The 19,817-nt window shown below is 38.3% G+C and overlaps 1 protein-coding gene across 1 annotated transcript; it reads left to right on the top strand.

Moving 5' to 3' along the window:
- The first annotated feature begins 10,888 nt into the window (after positions 1 to 10,888).
- Positions 10,889 to 17,647, top strand: ap2s1 (adaptor related protein complex 2 subunit sigma 1). The gene is made up of 5 exons (XM_063016687.1): positions 10,889 to 11,050; positions 12,566 to 12,715; positions 13,465 to 13,578; positions 16,222 to 16,281; positions 16,899 to 17,647. The coding sequence occupies exons 1-5, from the start codon at positions 11,048 to 11,050 to the stop codon at positions 16,998 to 17,000; spliced, it is 429 nt and encodes a 142-aa protein (XP_062872757.1). The 5' UTR covers positions 10,889 to 11,047; the 3' UTR covers positions 17,001 to 17,647.
- Positions 17,648 to 19,817: the final 2,170 nt, after the last annotated feature.

The following is a 19,817-nucleotide window of genomic DNA, read 5'->3' on the forward strand; positions in this document are numbered from 1 at the left end:
CACTCACATCAGATTCAGGCTTGTGTTTCTACACTCACTCACTCACTCACTAACTCACTCACTCACTCACTCACTCACTCACTCACATCAGATTCAGGCTTGTGTTTCTACACTCACTGCCTCACTCACATCAGATTCAGGCTTGTGTTTCTACACTCACTGCCTCACTCACATCAGATTCAGGCTTGTGTTTCTACACTCACTCACTCACTCACTCACATCAGATTCAGGCTTGTGTTTCTACACTCACTCACTCACATCAGATTCAGGCTTGTGTTTCTACACTCACTCACTCACTCACTCACTCACTCACATCAGATTCAGGCTTGTGTTTCTACACTCACTCACTCACTCACTCACATCAGATTCAGGCTTGTGTTTCTACACTCACTCACTCACTCACTCACTCACTCGCATCAGATTCAGGCTTGTGTTTCTACACTCACTCACTCACTCACTCACTCACTCGCTCACTCACCACTCTCTCCTGCTCCCTACTTTCTTTCTCTCTCTCTCTGCTTTCTCACCATTTCTTATTTTCTTCGTTGTGTCTCGACTGACGTTTTTTCTTAGTTTTTTTCTGACTCTGCACCAACAATCTCAGCACTGTGAAACAAAGCAAAAATGCTATCAGAAGATGCTTTATGGCGGACAGCGTGCGTGCGTGTGCACGAGTTTGCATGTGTGTGTGTGTGTGTGTATGTGAACGCCTCTCTATGCGATCTTGTTCAGCTTCCCAATAATGGCGGATCCTCTCTCGTTCCCAGCCTCTTCTCCCTTTTACTCCTACACACACACTTACACTGTACACACAAACTACACACACACATACACACAAACTATACACATAAACTACACAAACACTATATACAAATACTTTACACACAAACTGTACATATGTACTACACACACACTATACACATAAACTACACAGACACTATATACAAATACTTCACACACAAACTGTACACATGTACTACACACACACTTACACTATACACAAAAACTGAACATACACAAACACTACAGTATACAAATACATCACACAAACTATACACATAAACTACACAGACACTATATACAAATACTTCACACACAAACTGTACACATGTACTACACACACACTACACAAACTACACAGACACTATATACAAATACTTCACACACAAACTGTACACATGTACTACACACACTATACACAAACACTGAACACACACAAACACTACAGTATACAAATACTTAACACACAAACTGTACACATGTACTACACACACACTTACACTATACACAAACTACACACACTTACACTACACACAAACTATACACATAAACTACACAAACACACTTACACTATACACAACAACTACACACACACAAACTATACACATAAACTACACACACACTTACACTATACACAAAAACTACACACAAACTATACACATAAACTACACAAACACTATATACAAATACTTCACACACACAAACTATACACATAAACTACACACACACTTACACTATACACAAAAACTACACACAAACTATACACATAAACTACACAAACACTATATACAAATACTTCACACACACAAACTATACACATAAACTACACACACTTACACTATACACAAAAAGTACACACACAAACTATAAACAAAAACCACACACACACTATACACAAAAACTATGCACAAACAAACACTATATACAAATATTTCACACACACACAAACTATACACATGTACTACACACAAAAAGTACATACACACTACATACATATACTACATATACAGATAAAGTACACACTACACACACTAAACTAAACACACATAATATAGACTACACACAAACTATACACATACACACACTGTGCCCATGAACTACATGATAACACATTTGAAAAGTATTATTATTATTGTTATTATTATTGTTATTATTGATATTTTTATTATGAGCACAATTATGACTTTATTCTATTAGTATTTAAATGTTAAAATATTTTAAATGTATTATATTTTAAAATAGTAGATTATTACTATTATCATTGTATAAACCTTGATTTTTTTACATTTTTTATTTATAATTTATATTTACATTACAAACTACTTACTTAATTACAATCTACAGGGGTTGGACAATGAAACTGAAACACCTGTCATTTTAGTGTGGGAGGTTTCATGGCTAAATTGGACCAGTCTGGTGGCCAATCTTCATTAATTGCACATTGCACCAGTAAGAGCAGAGTGTGAAGGTTCAATTAGCAGGGTAAGAGCACAGTTTTGCTCAAAATATTGCAATGCACACAACATTATGGGTGACATACCAGAGTTCAAAAGAGGACAAATTGTTGGTGCACGTCTTGCTGGCGCATCTGTGACCAAGACAGCAAGTCTTTGTGATGTATCAAGAGCTACGGTATCCAGGGTAATGTCAGCATACCACCAAGAAGGACAAACCACATCCAACAGGATTAACTGTGGACGCAAGAGGAAGCTGTCTGAAAGGGATGTTCGGGTGCTAACCCGGATTGTATCCAAAAAACATAAAACCACGGCTGCCCAAATCACGGCAGAATTAAATGTGCACCTCAACTCTCCTGTTTCCACCAGAACTGTCCGTCGGGAGCTCCACAGGGTCAATATACACGGCCGGGCTGCTATAGCCAAACCTTTGGTCACTCGTGCCAATGCCAAACGTCGGTTTCAATGGTGCAAGGAGCGCAAATCTTGGGCTGTGGACAATGTGAAACACGTATTGTTCTCTGATGAGTCCACCTTTACTGTTTTCCCCACATCCGGGAGAGTTACGGTGTGGAGAAGCCCCAAAGAAGCGTACCACCCAGACTGTTGCATGCCCAGAGTGAAGCATGGGGGTGGATCAGTGATGGTTTGGGCTGCCATATCATGGCATTCCCTTGGCCCAATACTTGTGCTAGATGGGCGCGTCACTGCCAAGAACTACCGAACCATTCTGGAGGACCATGTGCATCCAATGGTTCAAACATTGTATCCTGAAGGCGGTGCCGTGTATCAGGATGACAATGCACCAATACACACAGCAAGACTGGTGAAAGATTGGTTTGATGAACATGAAAGTGAAGTTGAACATCTCCCATGGCCTGCACAGTCACCAGATCTAAATATTATTGAGCCACTTTGGGGTGTTTTGGAGAAGCGAGTCAGGAAACGTTTTCCTCCACCAGCATCACGTAGTGACCTGGCCACTGTCCTGCAAGAAGAATGGCTTAAAATCCCTCTGACCACTGTGCAGGACTTGTATATGTCATTTCCAAGACGAATTGACGCTGTATTGGCCGCAAAAGGAGGCCCTACACCATACTAATAAATTATTGTGGTCTAAAACCAGGTGTTTCAGTTTCATTGTCCAACCCCTGTATATAGCACTCCATTATAATGAACTATTAACATACTTAATTATTATTGTTATCAATTTTATAATTTGTGTTGTTGTTACCACTTATTCAGTCACTTATAGAGACCTACAGACAATATAAAAATATTTCTCTAAAATTTGGCAAGTATTTCCACAGACATGGCAAGAACATGTTAAACTCTCTACAGACAATAAGTGGAATCCAGTTGTTGAAGGTTGCAAGTCTGACTGCATACAACTGAATAGAGTAAACAGTAATATAAAACATGATACAATAATGTAAAAAAAAAAAATCAAATTAAAGAAGTACATTCTAATAAATTTCACTGATAGAGCTTGTGTTTCCAATATATTTTAAGAGTGTATAGTCTTTATATTACAAAAGTTTTTTTTTTTATTAACTGTTATTAATTCTTTTATCTTATTAGAACAAAACATTTAGAGAACTCTAATAGTCCCTGAGTACAGCTTAATCTTAATTATAGCATTTAGTCATCTTTGATCAATGGCAGAAAACAGGGGTTATGGTATGATCCCCAAGGCTCTTGTGGCTTTGAAATCTAAATGCATTTAACAGCTACAGAAATTCTTTCTACAGACAAGAGAAGCATGTGCTTGTGTGAGTCATTTACCTGCCACATGCTTTCTGCTGCAGTGCATTAACTACACAGTAATAATAAACACCATATTGTTCCTAACATAGTTTACCTTACAAAGGCCTGTAAATAATGATAATTATACACAGTAGATCTATAAAAGTATTCAGACATCTTAACTGCACACTTTAGTGTTATGGAATTTTATATCTGTGGATAGACCTTAGGATGGCAGTTCACAGACACACACTATTCAGTCTGACAGAGTTTGAGATGATCTCCCAAGAGATACACTGCCTAAAACGAGTTGTGTAAAGCTTGTAAAGACAAATCCAAGAAGACCTGCAGTTGTAATTGCTGTAATCTGTAGTGGCTTCTACAAACTACTAAATAAAGGGTCTTTTGTAACAGATTTATTGTATTTCATTATGGATGATTAAGTGTAGATTTATGGGTAAAAATTTCAAATATATCAATTTAAAATTAAATCCACAAAATGATGCGTACAAAAAAATCAAGATATCTAAATACTTTCTGAATTCACTGAACATATCAATAAATTTGATATAGTGCACTGCGGTGAACTGGCACCCAGTCCAGACCAAATTCTTGCCTGATGCTCAGTGTTTCCATGTGGTGAATGATCGGACTGAGCCATTTTGTTCCAGTAAAGGAAAATTTTAATGTTTCAGCAGTGACTTTTAGAGTATACATTGCAATTATTATTATTATTACTATGATTCAATATTTAATTACTGTAAATTATGCTTAATATCAGTCTGCTACATTATTTCTATTATTGTTATTATTTCTAAGATCTTCTTTTTTGCATTACTGCCCCTCTTCCCAAATTTAATTATTTATAATTCCCTATTGCAATTTATCTGCTGCATGCACCACTTCTACAGCCAATCACTGGATGACCAGGCAGGCCAATGGCACCACTGAGACAGGAATTTAGGTCTACATGGTGGTGGACTAGTGTATTAGACTGCTCTGCCTGAGCAAGCTTTTTGCATTTCTCCATTTTTTCCTCACAATCTAATCATGTCCAATTTCCCTAATCATGTCCATTTCATGTCTTATTCTTTCATGTCTTATAACAACATACCTTGATTGTACCTAAATGAAGCGTTATTGTAAAATTGTTATTTTTATTAGATTGGGCTGCCCATTAGTCCCATTAAATGGAACCTCAATGCTATAGCATATTATGACATTCTAGAGCAGTGGAAAAGTCACCATGAAATAAATAAATAGTTTGCTAAAACTGGTGGTTATGAACTCAACTGGCCTGCACAGAGCCCTGACCTCAACCCAGCCAACATCACTGGATTAAACTAAAATAATAACAAGAACAAAAACAAGAATAAATAACAAGTAATGATATTAGTCATTGTTGTTTGGCTAAATGTGGCAAATCCCCACAGTCATATTCCAAACTTTAGTGAAAATCCCTCCTAGAAGAGAGGATGTTTGTAGCAAAAAAAGCAAACTCTGTATTAACGTCCATTGTTTTGTAGTGGGGCAGCACGGTGGCTTGGTGTGTAGCGCTGTCACCTCACAGCAAGAAAGTCCTGGATTCGATCCCCAGGCGTGGCGGTCCGGGTCCTGGAGTTTGCATGTTCCCGCCGTGTTTGCGTGGGTTTCCTCCCACAGTCCAAAAACATGCAGTCTGGTTAATTGGAGACAGTGAATTGCCCTATACGTGAATGGGTGTGTGTGTCTGTCCTGCGATGGTGCCCTGTCCAGGGTGTTACTGTGTGCCTTGCGCCCATTGAAAAGCTGGGATAGGCTCCAGCACCCACGCAATCCTGATTGGATAAGCGGTTAAGAAAGTAAGTGAGTGTTTAACGTGATGGTTACACACTTAATGCCACATTTTGGCATTTAGTGTATCACTGTGATAACTAACAGCAGCAACTGTTTTCCAAAGCAGATACACTCTAAAAAATGATTCAGCACATTAGTAAATTAAACTTAATTTAACAAGTCAGTTCAACATGAAAAATTTAATTTGTTACATTTGTTAATTACATTTTACAGTTACATTTGTAACTCAAAATTTTAACCTTTTTCAACGAATTATTTTGCTTTAGTACAACATCATACCAATTTTGAGTTGAGCCAACTAAAATATCTGAGTTGCTTGAATGTATTATGTTCAAATACTAGGAAGGGGCGGAGCTTTACCCAGAAGGACTTGCGGCAGTGGTATCCAGACCTACCGTGACCGTGCAGCCCTGCATTGGGAACAGTGTGGCTATGCTGAGAGACATGTTGATACATGCTCAATAATTTGGGTACACAAATCCACAAAGTTGAATCAGTTCATCTGGACACAAGTTTGTTGTAGAGTTTGTTTTCCTCTACGACAAACTTGTGTCCAGATGAGCTGATTCCACTTTGTTGATATGCTGAGCAATAGGTGAGCATGTGTGTTTGTGATATAAATATATATATATATATATGTATGAATATGTGTTAGTCCAGTGATTCAATAAAAGAGCTGTTTCTTATCGCCTTCTTCTAATCATATTAGCTAACCTAATTTATTTGGGTTTGTGGAACAAAACAATTAAATTAAACTTAAATAGGTTCAGATTAATGGTGTTAAAGATTTTCATGTTGATATTACCTAATTTAGTTAAGTTAGTTTAACAGCGAAAGGCTTGTTGCATTTACTTAAAACATTCTAGTTGAGATTACATAGAAAAATGCATGCAAATTGTTACCATAATTTTTTAAAGTAGATCCAGTATATTATTTTTTAGAGTGTACAGTTCCTGCAGTGAAAACTGCTAATAAAAGTTCACTGCTCCTGCTTCTACGGCTTGAATATTCTGGAGTCCTGAGGGCCTCTGTTTCTTCCCTCTAGGTGTTGTGCAATCGGACACTGTAGCCCCTGTCCAAGCTGCCTGAAAACTGCATTACAACAAATTGGACACACAATTCACTCCACCTGCAGGCAGGCTGAATCTGCTGACACTGCGAAAACACCCCCATGATGCAAAAAGAGCTTAACCTAACACTACCAGCATGGAGCTGTGTATTTTTATTCTTTTATCATTACTTAAGCATTTCTTTTTTTCTTTATGATAATATTATTTTTAGCTTGTTAGGGCTCATTAATCAGTGTTAAATGCCACCATTAAGTGACAAATTGAGTGCAGAACATTATTTCATCAGATCTAAAACAGCAGGTTGTTCCAACATAAAGACATGCTTGACATTAGTTTATGTTATTAAAATGTTTTGCTTGGCCACCATCACATTTTCACTTGTTCGATCACAGGGGTTTCCAAGCCGCCCAGGAAACATTGGGCGCAAGACAGGAATTCACACTGAACGGCTGCAGGTGTCACACTTGTACCCATTTATTGTAAGCTGACAGAGGAGATCGAAGCTAACCCACACCCCCTCCGACACGTGGGCAGCAAGCCATATGCATCTTAATACCCACACATTGACGAGTGTTGTGCCACCTAGCGTTGTGTATGGAGAGACACACCCTAAGAGCACTCTTTCCTCATCTCTGTGTAGGCGCCTCTAATCAGCCAGCAGAGGTCGTAGTTGCACCAGTCATGAGAGAGAGACCCCATCCGGCTTAGTCCCGCCCATCTGAACAACAGGCCAATCTTTGTTCATGTGACCGCTCAGCCTCAGCCGGCAAGGCAGAGCTGATAAAGTGGTTGTTGAAATGGAACTCCTGTACCAAAAAGAAGCCCTGATCTACCCCCCTTTTCCCTCCAAATTAACAGTATTGGAATTAATTGGAACATTAATTGTGAGTCATGTCGTCTTGCCCATCGTTTGTACCAAACCATGCCCAAGGTTTTGGAATGGAATGTCCAACAAAGCCATGTGCCATGCAGTAATCAGAATAATTGGAAAGCCATATAAACTATTACTTGATTTGTTATATTTAATGGATATATAATAGGAACAATGATTTGTACATATTTGTATTGTTATGGTGATGCAGCAGGTAGTGTTGGTATTTCTATTACATTTAACATTTACGGCATTTAGCATTTAGACACCTTAATCCAAAGCAATTTACAATAACAGCTGAATACAGTTTGAGCAATTGAGGGTTAAGGAACTTCCTCAGGGGCCCACAGTGGCAACTTGTTGATGGTGGGGTTTGATTCGGCAATCTTCTGAATATTAGTCCAGCGCCTTAACCACTGATCTACCACTGCCACATTTTAGTATCCTATATTATTAGGACTGTATCTGTTTTACTATTTTACTTAATAAAGCAAAACATGCCTATTTAAAATTATATATACCTACTACATCTGTGCTGTCATGTCAGTGCCAACTTGACTTAATGTGACTGAATAGACAGTGTTTCTTCAGAACATCCTGTCTTTTATTTAGGTCTTCAGGCTTCAGGCTTCTTCTTAATTGCTTGTTCATTGTTCCTCTATTCGTATCCATCTATCCTCCTCTTTTACCTTCAACACTTACAAGCATAAATAACGTTTCCAGTGAACTGATTCTTCTCATAATGTGTCCGAAATAAGAGACCTTTGGTTATTTGGGCTTCAGGTGAGAGGTTTGGTTTGATTTGATCAAGGATTCATTAGTTTGTCCTCTTTGGCATCCGGATCACTCTTAAACGTCTTTGCCAGGATCATAGTTCAAGGGCATTAATATTCTTTATGTCTTGCTTTTTTAATGTCCAGGTTTCATATCTATAAACACCCACAGAAGAGTATAGTCTGGAAAATTCCTATTTTTCTTTGATGAGATTAATTGATCCAAGGAGGCAAAAGCTGTCCACCACTTTGACATCTGCATCATCTTTCCTTATAAGGCCTTAAGGCCTTCTTGATTTTCTTCAGTGTATCATTGTAGAGATTCCTCATTAGAACACTGAGATGCTCTGGTCATTCCATCTTCCTGACAGCAGTCTATAATTCCGTGTGGTCAACATAGTCGAAAACTTTGCTGTAATCAATGAAGCATGTATTGAGTTACTTTTTGAATTCCTTTGTTTTTTCTCTAACCCAGCAAACATCTCTAATGATTTCCCCTCCAGTTCTTTCATTCATGTTTTGCCAAATGCCAGTCTGTGTCGTATTTTCTGACTGCTGAATCCTTTGCTGTTAATAATTGATCCAAGTAGGCAAAAGCTGCCCACCACTAATGATACATGTTGCAAATTGTCTCCACTTAATTTGGAAACGTGTCTACACAAACCCTTGTTAAACCCAGGCACTTCTTAATGTCACTCAATTCACAGTAAGAAGGTCCTTGGTTTGATTTGCAGGTGGAGTGGTCCAGGTCTTTTCCATGTGGAATTTGCATGTTCAACCTGTGTATACATTAGTTTTCTCTGGCTGCTCTGGTTTTCTCCCACAAGTCTAAAGACATTATCAATCAGGCCAATTAAAGCTGACCAAAGTGTGAATGTGTGTGTGTGTGTGTGTGTGTGTGTGTGTGCCCTGTGATGGACTGCCAACATTTAAATTAGACCCACCGCAACCCTAACCAGGATAAAGTGGAGGTTAAACAGACAATAAGGCTTTTTTTACTGGGCCCAAGTGAAAAGACAGTGGAAACATGTGCTATGGTCAGATGAGTTAATGTATTAGCTTAAGTTAAGAAAAAACAGACAGATTGAGTTCTCCGTGCCAAAGACGTAAAGGACCATCCGGACTATTTTTATCTAAAGCACAGAAGCCAGCATCTCTCTGGGAATGGGGATGTTGACTGGAATATATGTGAGGGTACTGTTGATACAAAGGAGTATATTGGGATTTCTGAGAGACACATTTTGCCATCAAGGCAACATCATTTTCCAGTAAAGTCAGCAAGACAATGCCAGTCCTCATTATGCATACACTAAAACAGTGTTGTTTACATAGGCAAATAGCACATGTGTTTGACTGGCCTGCCTACAGTCCAGATCTGTCTCATATTAAATGGTGGTGCATCATGTAGGAGAATCAGACCACAGTGACCACAAAGTGTTGAGCAGTTAAAGTCTCATATCAAGTAAGAATAGGCAAAAAATCCCTTTGTAAAACTGCAGCAATCAGTACCCACAGTTTCCAAACGATTAAAAAGTCTAATTAATAGAACAGATGATGTGACACAGTGGTAGACAAGCCTCTGTCCCAACTTTTTTTTGAGTGTGTTGCAGGCATCAAATTCTAAATTGTATATGTGTGTGTATGAAATGTATTAATTGAGTTCACATAATAATAATAACAACATTATTCATCGATTTAGTAATTTTATTAAAAATTTAGAAACCTTCCCATTGCATTTTTAGCATTAAAAAGTTTAATACAACATATTTCATATTAGAGCAGCGCTACAGTGACACATCTGGAAGAGTTCTGTGAACTCTTACTTCGATCCTCACCTCTGGTCAGTGTCTCTGAGAAATTTTGCATGTTCTCTCTGTATTATTCGGATACGCCCACCTCTTTAAAGCATACCAAATGCAAATATGAGGCTCCAAATTGGCCCTAGGTGTGACCAAGTGAGTAAAATTACAAATATGTAAAAATATTCTATGGACAGGCTGCAAACCCTGTGTTGACAGGTATAACCGGACCTCCCGCGACCTTGACCAGCATTACGCTGTTGGTAATTATTTGTTACTAACACAAGTTAACTTTTGTTTACTGTTAGTGATCACTCGTGTTCTTGGTAATAAAGTGCGTGAAGTATTTTCATAGAAAAATGTAAAAAAAAAAAGGTAAAATAAAATAAAAATAACGCCCATATTTCTCACATGATTCTACGTGAGCTTGAGTCGTTAGCCTCTCTCGCTACATGACGGTACTTGGAGTGTATAAGCCATTTTCTCACCATAGATTCAGATGAGTTGCTGAATGCAGAAAACTACATTACCCATGATGCATTTATGCCTCCGGTGTTCTGAGGGAGAAAAATAGCAAGTGAGCGGTTAGGAGGATCGGGCAAATAGATAAAGAAATTTTTACTCGTATATATGTGTATGTGCTAAACTTTATTAGCTGCTTGTTTATTTTTAATTACCGGGATATCGGTATATCAATAATAATAATAAAATCAACATGGTAAGTTTAATATTCTGATGTTACTATTAGCTTCCGCTTTGCTGCTGACATTAGCTAAGATGCTAACTGTGCTGCTGTAGCGGCGGTAAATAATAATGTATTGTATTTAATGTACTGTATTGAATAACATATAATAAGAGATGTGAAGTTTAATACATCACAATTATATTTTCTGTCAAAACGATCAGAGCTTTATCAGCAGAGATGCTCCTGATGTTCAGAGCTAATGATTATGTGCAACTCTCCACTCATATGAACTGCAAACTAATATGTGATCATACCAAATCATTTGAATTTTTTTATCATTAGATTATTACAGTTCTATCTCTAAAACTACTGATCTTGTAAGCTGATGTTGATTGTTGATGAGATATGTGCATTTCATATTCTCTGCTTCTGATCGACACATATCCACATACAGTACATGTAAATACTTATACATGCATTTTAATAACAAGGTAATTTTTGTCTGATGTGGTGCAGGGTAAGTGTAGTTTACATTTACATTTTGGACATATATTTTATCTAAGCAATTGAGGGTTAAGGGCCTTGCTCAAGGGCCCAACAGCAGCAACTTGGCAGTGGTGGAGCTTGAACCAGCGACCTTCAGATTACTAGTCCAGTACCTTAAACGTTAGGCTACAATTGCCTAGTTTAAGTTTGATCTTTTGACAAAAACAAATTCTCAGTCATTTGGTTAGCATGTGATTGTTATTCTTGGTTTGTCAAAGTCAAGCACGTTTAAGCAACCAAAGCTGGTTCAGTGATAAATCATTTTATTGATGATAAGTAAATGTCTGTGCTCATACAGTAGCAATAAAGCCTTTCTGAAACACCTCAAGTGAGTGCCTGAACCTTCAAAACATTTACCTTAAACCCAGTGGTCTTACATTATTCTTTTAATTAAGGAAAAAGTTTAAGGGGTGGATTTTTCTTTATGATATTGCTATGTTGACCAACATTTTTGTTTTAATTTAGTCAACTACATAAACATGAATGTGGCATGGTTAATGGTTTGTGTTTTTCATTATGCTCATCCACAAAGTTGAATCAGTTCATCTGGACACAAGTTTTGTGTAGAGATACGTTTTATTTCTACACCAAACTTGTGTCCAGATGAACTGATTCAACTTCATGGATTTGTGTACCTTGATTATTGAGCATGCATCTGTTCTCCCCGTGTCCGCGTGGGTTTCCTCCGGGTGCTCCTGTTTCCTCCCACAGTCCAAAAACATGCCACCAGGCTAATTGGAAACACTGAATTGTCCTATAGATACCTAGCCGCTAGATGCACAAACCAGTGTATTGTAGTGCTGGTCCCAAGCTCGGATAAAATAGTGAGGGTTGTGTCAGGAAGGGCATCCGGCGTAAAAATTGTGCCAAATCAATGCGGATCATGATCCGCCGAGAGCCGATCCCCCAAACCGAACGGGACAAAGGCCGAGGAAGAAGAAGAAGATTATTGAGCATGCATCAAGAGATTCAGCATGGGTTCTTTGTTTTGTGTTTTTACAGATCCGCTTCATCCTGATCCAGAACCGTGCAGGTAAAACCAGACTGGCTAAATGGTACATGCAGTTTGATGATGATGAAAAACAGAAGCTGATTGAGGAGGTGCACGCTGTAGTGACAGTCCGTGATGCTAAACACACTAACTTCGTAGAGGTATGCAGTTCTCCTGGTCATTTCTTCTACCCATATTTCTGATTTATTTAAACAAATATATTATATAATAATATATATATATATATATATATATAATATATATATATATATATATCATACAAAATATTTCAGCATTATACAGTAGGTGTTTACTTTAAAAGTGTTCCCGCTTTGATCCACCAGTTCTGAAGCAGTGGGTAGCACGGTCGCCTCACAACAAGAAGGTCCTGGGTTCGATTCCCAGGTGGAGCAATCTGGGACCGTTCTGTGTGCGTGTAGGTTTCCTCTGGGAGCTCCGGTTTCCTCCCACAATCCAAAAACGTGCAAGTGAGGTGAATTGGAGATACAAAATTGTCCATGACTGTTTGACATTAAACTTGTGAACTGATGAATCTTGTGTAATGAGTAACTACCTGTTCTGTTATTAATGCAACCAAAGTGTGTAAAACATGATGTTAAAATAAAATCAATTAAATTAAAGTTAAAATAAATCAATACATGTTGGTAACCACAAATTGTTTCTTCTTAAAAAGTCTTGGAATGGAATTTTACAGATTTAGGAAGAATTTATACAAGCATCTTGCACAAACAGTTACTGACAGACCCACTAGTAGCCCCACACAGAAAACCTGTCCAACTGTCTTTGGTAATCAATTAAATGCTTAGAGATTAGGTTGAAAATGGGCATTTATTTGTTAATTTGATTAATAAAACAATCTTGTAATAAATTGTGTTTCTTCTCTTTCCAGTTCAGAAACTTTAAGATTATCTACAGGCGGTATGCTGGTTTGTACTTCTGTATTTGTGTGGATGTCACTGACAACAATTTGGCCTACCTGGAGGGCATTCATAACTTTGTGGAGGTAAGTCCTAAATCACTGCTAAGCAGTTTCTCAAGGTTTCTCAACTCGTCCTGTAGAGTTTCCTTGTGTCCCTCCTCCCAAACACTGATCTAGTTTGTTTACGATAATTAGGTGTGTTGGGAGACCTGCTTGAGATAAACTGTATGCTGTGCTCATGTGGATTAAGCAGGCAGCTTTATACGTTTACAGCATGATGTGAGGGAAATGGACTGAAAAATGTAATCTGATACCAGTCTGTTGTTTTACTACAGTATCAACCAGATGATACTTGGTAGGGATTGTGGGGCTTCGAACACTCCTCCTGCCCACTACAGACATAGCTAATCATGTCTGTATGTAGACACCCGACTGGCTGATAGCACCTCTAGGGATTTTAACCCTGTACCCCAGCTGACGTAATTAACGGTTGTGCCCACTTGAGCTCCAATTTGCTTTTTTCTTACATTTTTATTTTACCCATCTATAATATATAGCAGACGCTTTTATACAAAGTGACAATTGCAAATCCAAGCGATTAAGAGGGCTCAAGGGCTGTGGCAACCATGCAATGGTGGGGCTTGAACCAACAACATAACCGTTGAGCTAATACTCGCCATTTTCATTTTCTTAGCAGTGGAGCTAATGTTATTAAAATAGAGCCAAAAGCTGAAACAAGCTGAAGCCGATTTCAGATAAAAATCAGTTGTTAAATCTCAAATCTACTTGCAGGTGTGGTGACACTATACTAATGTAAAGTACACCTAAATCTTTCCATCCATGCATCAGACTGATAGGAAAGCCAGGCCAAAGAATAGATACCCAAACTCGATGCTAACTATTTGGTATAGTAATACAGTCTCAATTTAACATTCACTATATTCATGGAAACATAATAGATGTCTTGCGATGTGTTTATGGCTTTTCAGTTGGTCCAAATAATGTGTGAGGGACAGGGGAGGGATAGCTGAGAGGTTCCATCATCCAGCTGTTTAGGAGCACTGTGACCTGAAATACTGGAACTTCCTCTGGCCTGCACTCTGCTCATCCAGTTTGTTTCCCGATCTCTCCCATGACATGAACAAGCTGAACATCACTGTATACAGGATGTCTCACTTACTGCCTATAAGAGGCTGTCGGCTCTTGTTTACTTACGTAGTTAAACAAAATCTGTAGTAATTACTAAAAGACTGTCAGTACAGCAAGTTTTTCATGCTTTACATTTGCTTTACAAGGAGAACAAAAGTACTGGACATTCTGAAAGTCCCCTGAAGTTTTCCTATTGTTCATGTCAATCAGCTGAGACTTGTTTGGTGTTTACATTTTGCTTTTTTAGTTTAAACTGGAGCAGCAGCCCTATTTGTAAGGCAAGCTTGTACACGCCTGCCTAATGTCCAATGTGACGCAACAAAGTGGCCAGATGTCATTGATTTTCCTTGTTAACTGTTCCTGCTAGAAATAAAAGAAAAACTGCAAATAGACGTCAGTGATTGAAAAGAACAAACACAGTTTTCTTGTCATATTGATTGCACAGACACTGATAAAGTACACAGGGATGAAATTTATAGACAAGCGATTTTCCTCCAGGATTTTTATTTTTAGCAGGAACACTTGATTTGTGGTAAAAACTGGGTGGGAATGACTGATTTGTGATCAAACAGTTTTATTCTAAATGCTCTGTATATACTAGCCAGTGAAGTATGCTGTACTGCCATGGTATTTGCTTGGCATCAGTAAAACCACAGCAACCAAATGTCAGGTTGAGCTCACCTACAGGTGAACGATTAGTGGTTTGGGTGACAAGATGCAAAAAGTCCTTAAACCCTACGAAATAACACATAAATTCTAATGTATGTACAGTGTAGTTTTACTTATCAGTACCTTGCTGCTCACTAATGGCTCACCAAACCAACACTAAACGCTATATCTGCATTAAAGCTCTCTTCTGATTTCTTTTTTAGTGTAAAAACCAGTACCAACAAAGGTTTTTCGTAAAAGCCAAGTGGCATAAATCAAATTCTAGAAAAGCAGGGGATACCTGTGTGCACCTCTTGACCGTTGAAGCAAAGAAGTCATTTGTCATGGTGATATTTACATTTAGCAGATGCTTCAATCCAAAATGACTTACAACTGTGACTAAATACAGCTTGAGCACTGAGGGTTAAGGGCCTTGCTTAGGGACCCAACAGTGGTAACATGGCAGTGATAGTGCTTGAGCCAGCAACCTTCTGCTTACTAGTCAGGTACCTTAAACAGCAAGCTATCACCACTCCCTTTACATACATTCTTTACATAAACAGGTGAAATGTGCTAGATCCTGAATGCATAAATGAAAGCATCAGTCTGCCCTTGATTTCCACTCTGTCTAGCATTTAGGCTTAATTTCTACCCATTAAGTCACCAGTGAATTCCCGTACACATGTGCACTGGTTAGACAATGTTAAACTGGTTGCCATAATCTTATTAGAAGCTTTAAGCTTGCTAGCAACACAACTTATAGCACCAGTCAGCAACTGAAGGAGCATAAACCATTTCTTAAATTACAGTATAATAAATCCAGACATGATCTGGTCTGTAAGACTAAAAAATGTAGCCCAATCACCAGAATATGAATGTCATTTTAATGTCAGGCTAATTAAAGTACATTATCCTCTCGTTTTTCCTCAGGTTTTGAATGAGTATTTCCACAATGTGTGTGAATTAGATCTGGTCTTTAATTTTTACAAGGTAAGTGTAAAATATTCCAGTCTCTCACATTTTGTCGTGATTATAGATAGTGGATTTTAGCAGGATGATACACGGATTATTGTGTATACTTTGGGCTCGGTAGGACTGCACTACCATGGCAACAAGTATTCGATGCATAATTATAACAATCATACAATTAAGTCCATATCCATGTGATTGCAGTGTGGAGGAGGCTTTATGTGAAAGAAAAACTGTAAGCAATTAAGAAAAGACTGTGATAATTGCATGTAGCTTCTCCAGTGCTAATGCTGATGTATTTTTGAAACCGCCTGACGGAGGAGCTTTAACGACGCTGCGCCCACGCCGGCATCAGCGATAGTGATGAACACAGTGCAGCAAATCAGCCCATCTGCTCATAATTACCCTGATCACGTCTAATAAAGCAGTGAAGGGCTTCATCATACAGTATACCATGCATGTGCTCTCAGAGATCTCTCAGAGAACTGTTACTCATGTGGCTAACACTGAATAACAATGGCAGAGACAAATGTCTGGTCTCAGGTGGCACAGCAGTCTAAATCACAACACTGTTTAAATATATTCTTACCATTCAGTGTGTAACCTGTGATTGGTTGTTATGCTGCGCCCTGTTTCAGGTGTACACGGTGGTGGATGAGATGTTCCTGGCAGGAGAGATTCGGGAGACGAGTCAGACGAAGGTGCTAAAGCAGCTGCTCATGCTACAGTCACTAGAATAGAGACCTCACTGAATTCCAGTCATTCCTCTAATACATGCAGGTCATTCCCAAACCTGCTCAAAGCCAGTTGATATTGTTTGTGTATAGATGTCAGTGGAATAAATAACCCATTATTTCAGCCTTCCTGTAATACTACACTGTGTAAGATTAGTTTTTTTTTTTTTATGTTTAAAATGTTTAAACAATATCTGAAAGGATGGTTGTACAAAGGTCTGAGTGCTAAGTTTTAAGTTTTGGTACACGTATATGCACACACTGCCCTTAAGAAGTGAATATGTGTAACTTCATCATGCCTGCTTTCCAAAAGCTGTACAATATTCAGAACATTTTTCACAAATGCAATACTTTATGGATAGATTAAATTACTTTACTGTCCCCAGAGGGAAATTCATGAAAGTAAATGAACAGGATATTACTCACCACAAATGTAGTCACTCAGCAATGACTTGTTTGGTGTCTGGACTCTTCAGGTGAACTAGACATCTATTACTTGTTAGCAACCGCATTGCGAAAGCGAAGAAGCAAGCAAACAACAAATGTGTGCTAAGAGATGGTCGGTGTACATTTGATTTTTTTGTTGGTGTTGCTAAACTATTCATTTAAACTCGAATTTATCATTACTGTCAATAAATTAAATTGAATGCAAACATTGAAATCTGTAGCTTTTCATATGTAGTCATGCAGACAGTTTACCACATGAGTCTGGCAATTTTGTTCCTTTGCTCTTCGTTGCAGACTAACATTGTGTCACGGAATTTTGTTTCGTTTGTTCTTTGCCAAGTTTCAGGTCCAAAAGTGACACAACTGGAAAGCCTTCATACTATCGACCGTAGATTGCAAAATCTCTAGCTATCTTTAGCTGGAAATCCAGAAAAAGCATAACAGGCTCTTCTATCTAAAGATCAATCTAGATATCTGTAATAAGTTCACGCATGTGGAATTAGCATGTACTAGTTGTAAATATCACTTACAACCCAATTTTAATTGGAAATGTACAATAAAATGATTATATTACGATTCAGTTTAAGTGGGCAGCAATAATGAAAGATTGGCCGTTGGCTCGAGAAATCAGATTGACACAGTTCATGAACATCTGACCTGGATTTTGCACTTGGAAGATTTAATTGGGCAGAATTTTATGGTTTGTTCCATAACACGGGAATGCTGCATTAGCTCTCATCCTCACAGATTGGTAGCTGTTGTGTGATACTCTGTATGAACTGCCAGTTATTTATTTGGAAAAAAAACTAATACAAATAATAGAAATGTGGTACATATCCAACCAATTAAGAAAAAAACACCTTGGCACCTGAAACATACACTACTCGTTCAACTATCTCCATTTCTCAGAATTGTATTGCTTACTTTGAATTCCGTTACTACAACATAGTGGGCCATATTTTAAATCCACAGAATAAATTCCCATCTATTTCTGGTCATTATACTCAATCAACTAAACATTTAGAAGCAGAAAACTGTCAGTAGTCTCCAGTTATTGCCTTCTGTGGAGTTTAAAGACACTATATGTATTTACTGTGTGAAACCAACTGCTGCATTCCATTAGGCAAATTCCACTTTCTAGACTTGCTTTGTTACCAGTACCAACATGCACGCAGAGTCAAACCCAGACCGTTCCATACCGACGTTAGCCCACTGGCTATATGAACATCTGAACTGGCTTGCAGAAGAGAAGCTATTAGCAGTAATTGTGTCATGTTGGATGCATAAAGAAAGACACACAGTTATGGGAAGCTTGTTTAGCCAGCAAGGCTGAACAGATCCAACAGCACTCGAAGCAAAATCCACAACAAAAGACTGTTGCTACTGTGCCTACTTTTATCTCCAAATTCTGCCGCTCTGCTTTGCCCCCTCCTTGCCTTCTTTTAGCGCTTCCATAGCAACTACTCTGCTCAGCCTTGAGTCTCTTTAGACTGGCTTTCTGATTCTGATTAAGCTAGGACCTGGACCATTGTCTGCACACATACAGTAATTGTGCATACATTACCTAACTATGGACTTTGCTTAATCTGGATTTTTAAATTGGGTCTTTTCCATGAGTCATGAAGTTTTGCAACTGGTCTTAATTTTCTTTTATTATTAGCATTTAGTTTTCTTTGTTTTTGACTGAAATATCCACTTATTTTTGTTAGCCTACATATTAAAGGCAACTGTTTTCACTGTCTGTTATTGATATGTCCCAAGAATAAATATATACAGAAATAAAAAGTCAAATGTAGTCACAGCTGTTTTTTTTGTTTGTTTTCTAAGGTGTGTGATACTGTGGGTTCAGAAAGTATTCAGACCCTTTTTGCACTTGGGTTTTGCACAATCCAAACCCATAATGCAGTGAACATGTTTGAAATTTAACATAAGCTTTATTCACAAAAGTACTAATACCCTTTACTTAATATTTTGTAGATGCCCATTTGATTGTTGGATGTGACTATGGTGTTTATCTGTATATTGTCATATTCAGGCCTCTTTACAGAAGTTATGTGGGGTTTAAATGGGCTTTGGCTAGACTACTCAAGGACAGAGACCCTGACACCACTCCAGTGTTGTTTTGCTTGTATGCTGTGGGTCATTGTCACACTGGATGATGAACTGTCAGGTCAGTCTGAGTTTGCGTGGACTCTAGAGGAGGCCTTCTTCAAGGTCGTTGCAGTCAGTCTTCCTGTCCCAGCTGCTGAGAAGCACTCCCATATCATAAGGTTGAACGTAGGGATGGTATTAGTCAGGTGATTAGCCAGATGTGCTTGCTGTTCTGCCCAAAAAGTTCAGCTTTCATATCACAAGACCACAGAAACTTTTCAGAAA

This window comes from Trichomycterus rosablanca, chromosome 20 (assembly GCF_030014385.1).
Source record: "Trichomycterus rosablanca isolate fTriRos1 chromosome 20, fTriRos1.hap1, whole genome shotgun sequence".
Classification (NCBI taxonomy): Eukaryota; Metazoa; Chordata; class Actinopteri; order Siluriformes; family Trichomycteridae; genus Trichomycterus; species Trichomycterus rosablanca.

Bases quoted from the DNA above. Each gene is read 5' to 3' on its own strand.
- ap2s1 (XM_063016687.1), top strand. The intron at 13,579-16,221 runs GTAAGTCCTAAA...GTTTTTCCTCAG, and splicing joins GCATTCATAACTTTGTGGAG to GTTTTGAATGAGTATTTCCA. The intron at 16,282-16,898 runs GTAAGTGTAAAA...GCCCTGTTTCAG, and splicing joins TGGTCTTTAATTTTTACAAG to GTGTACACGGTGGTGGATGA.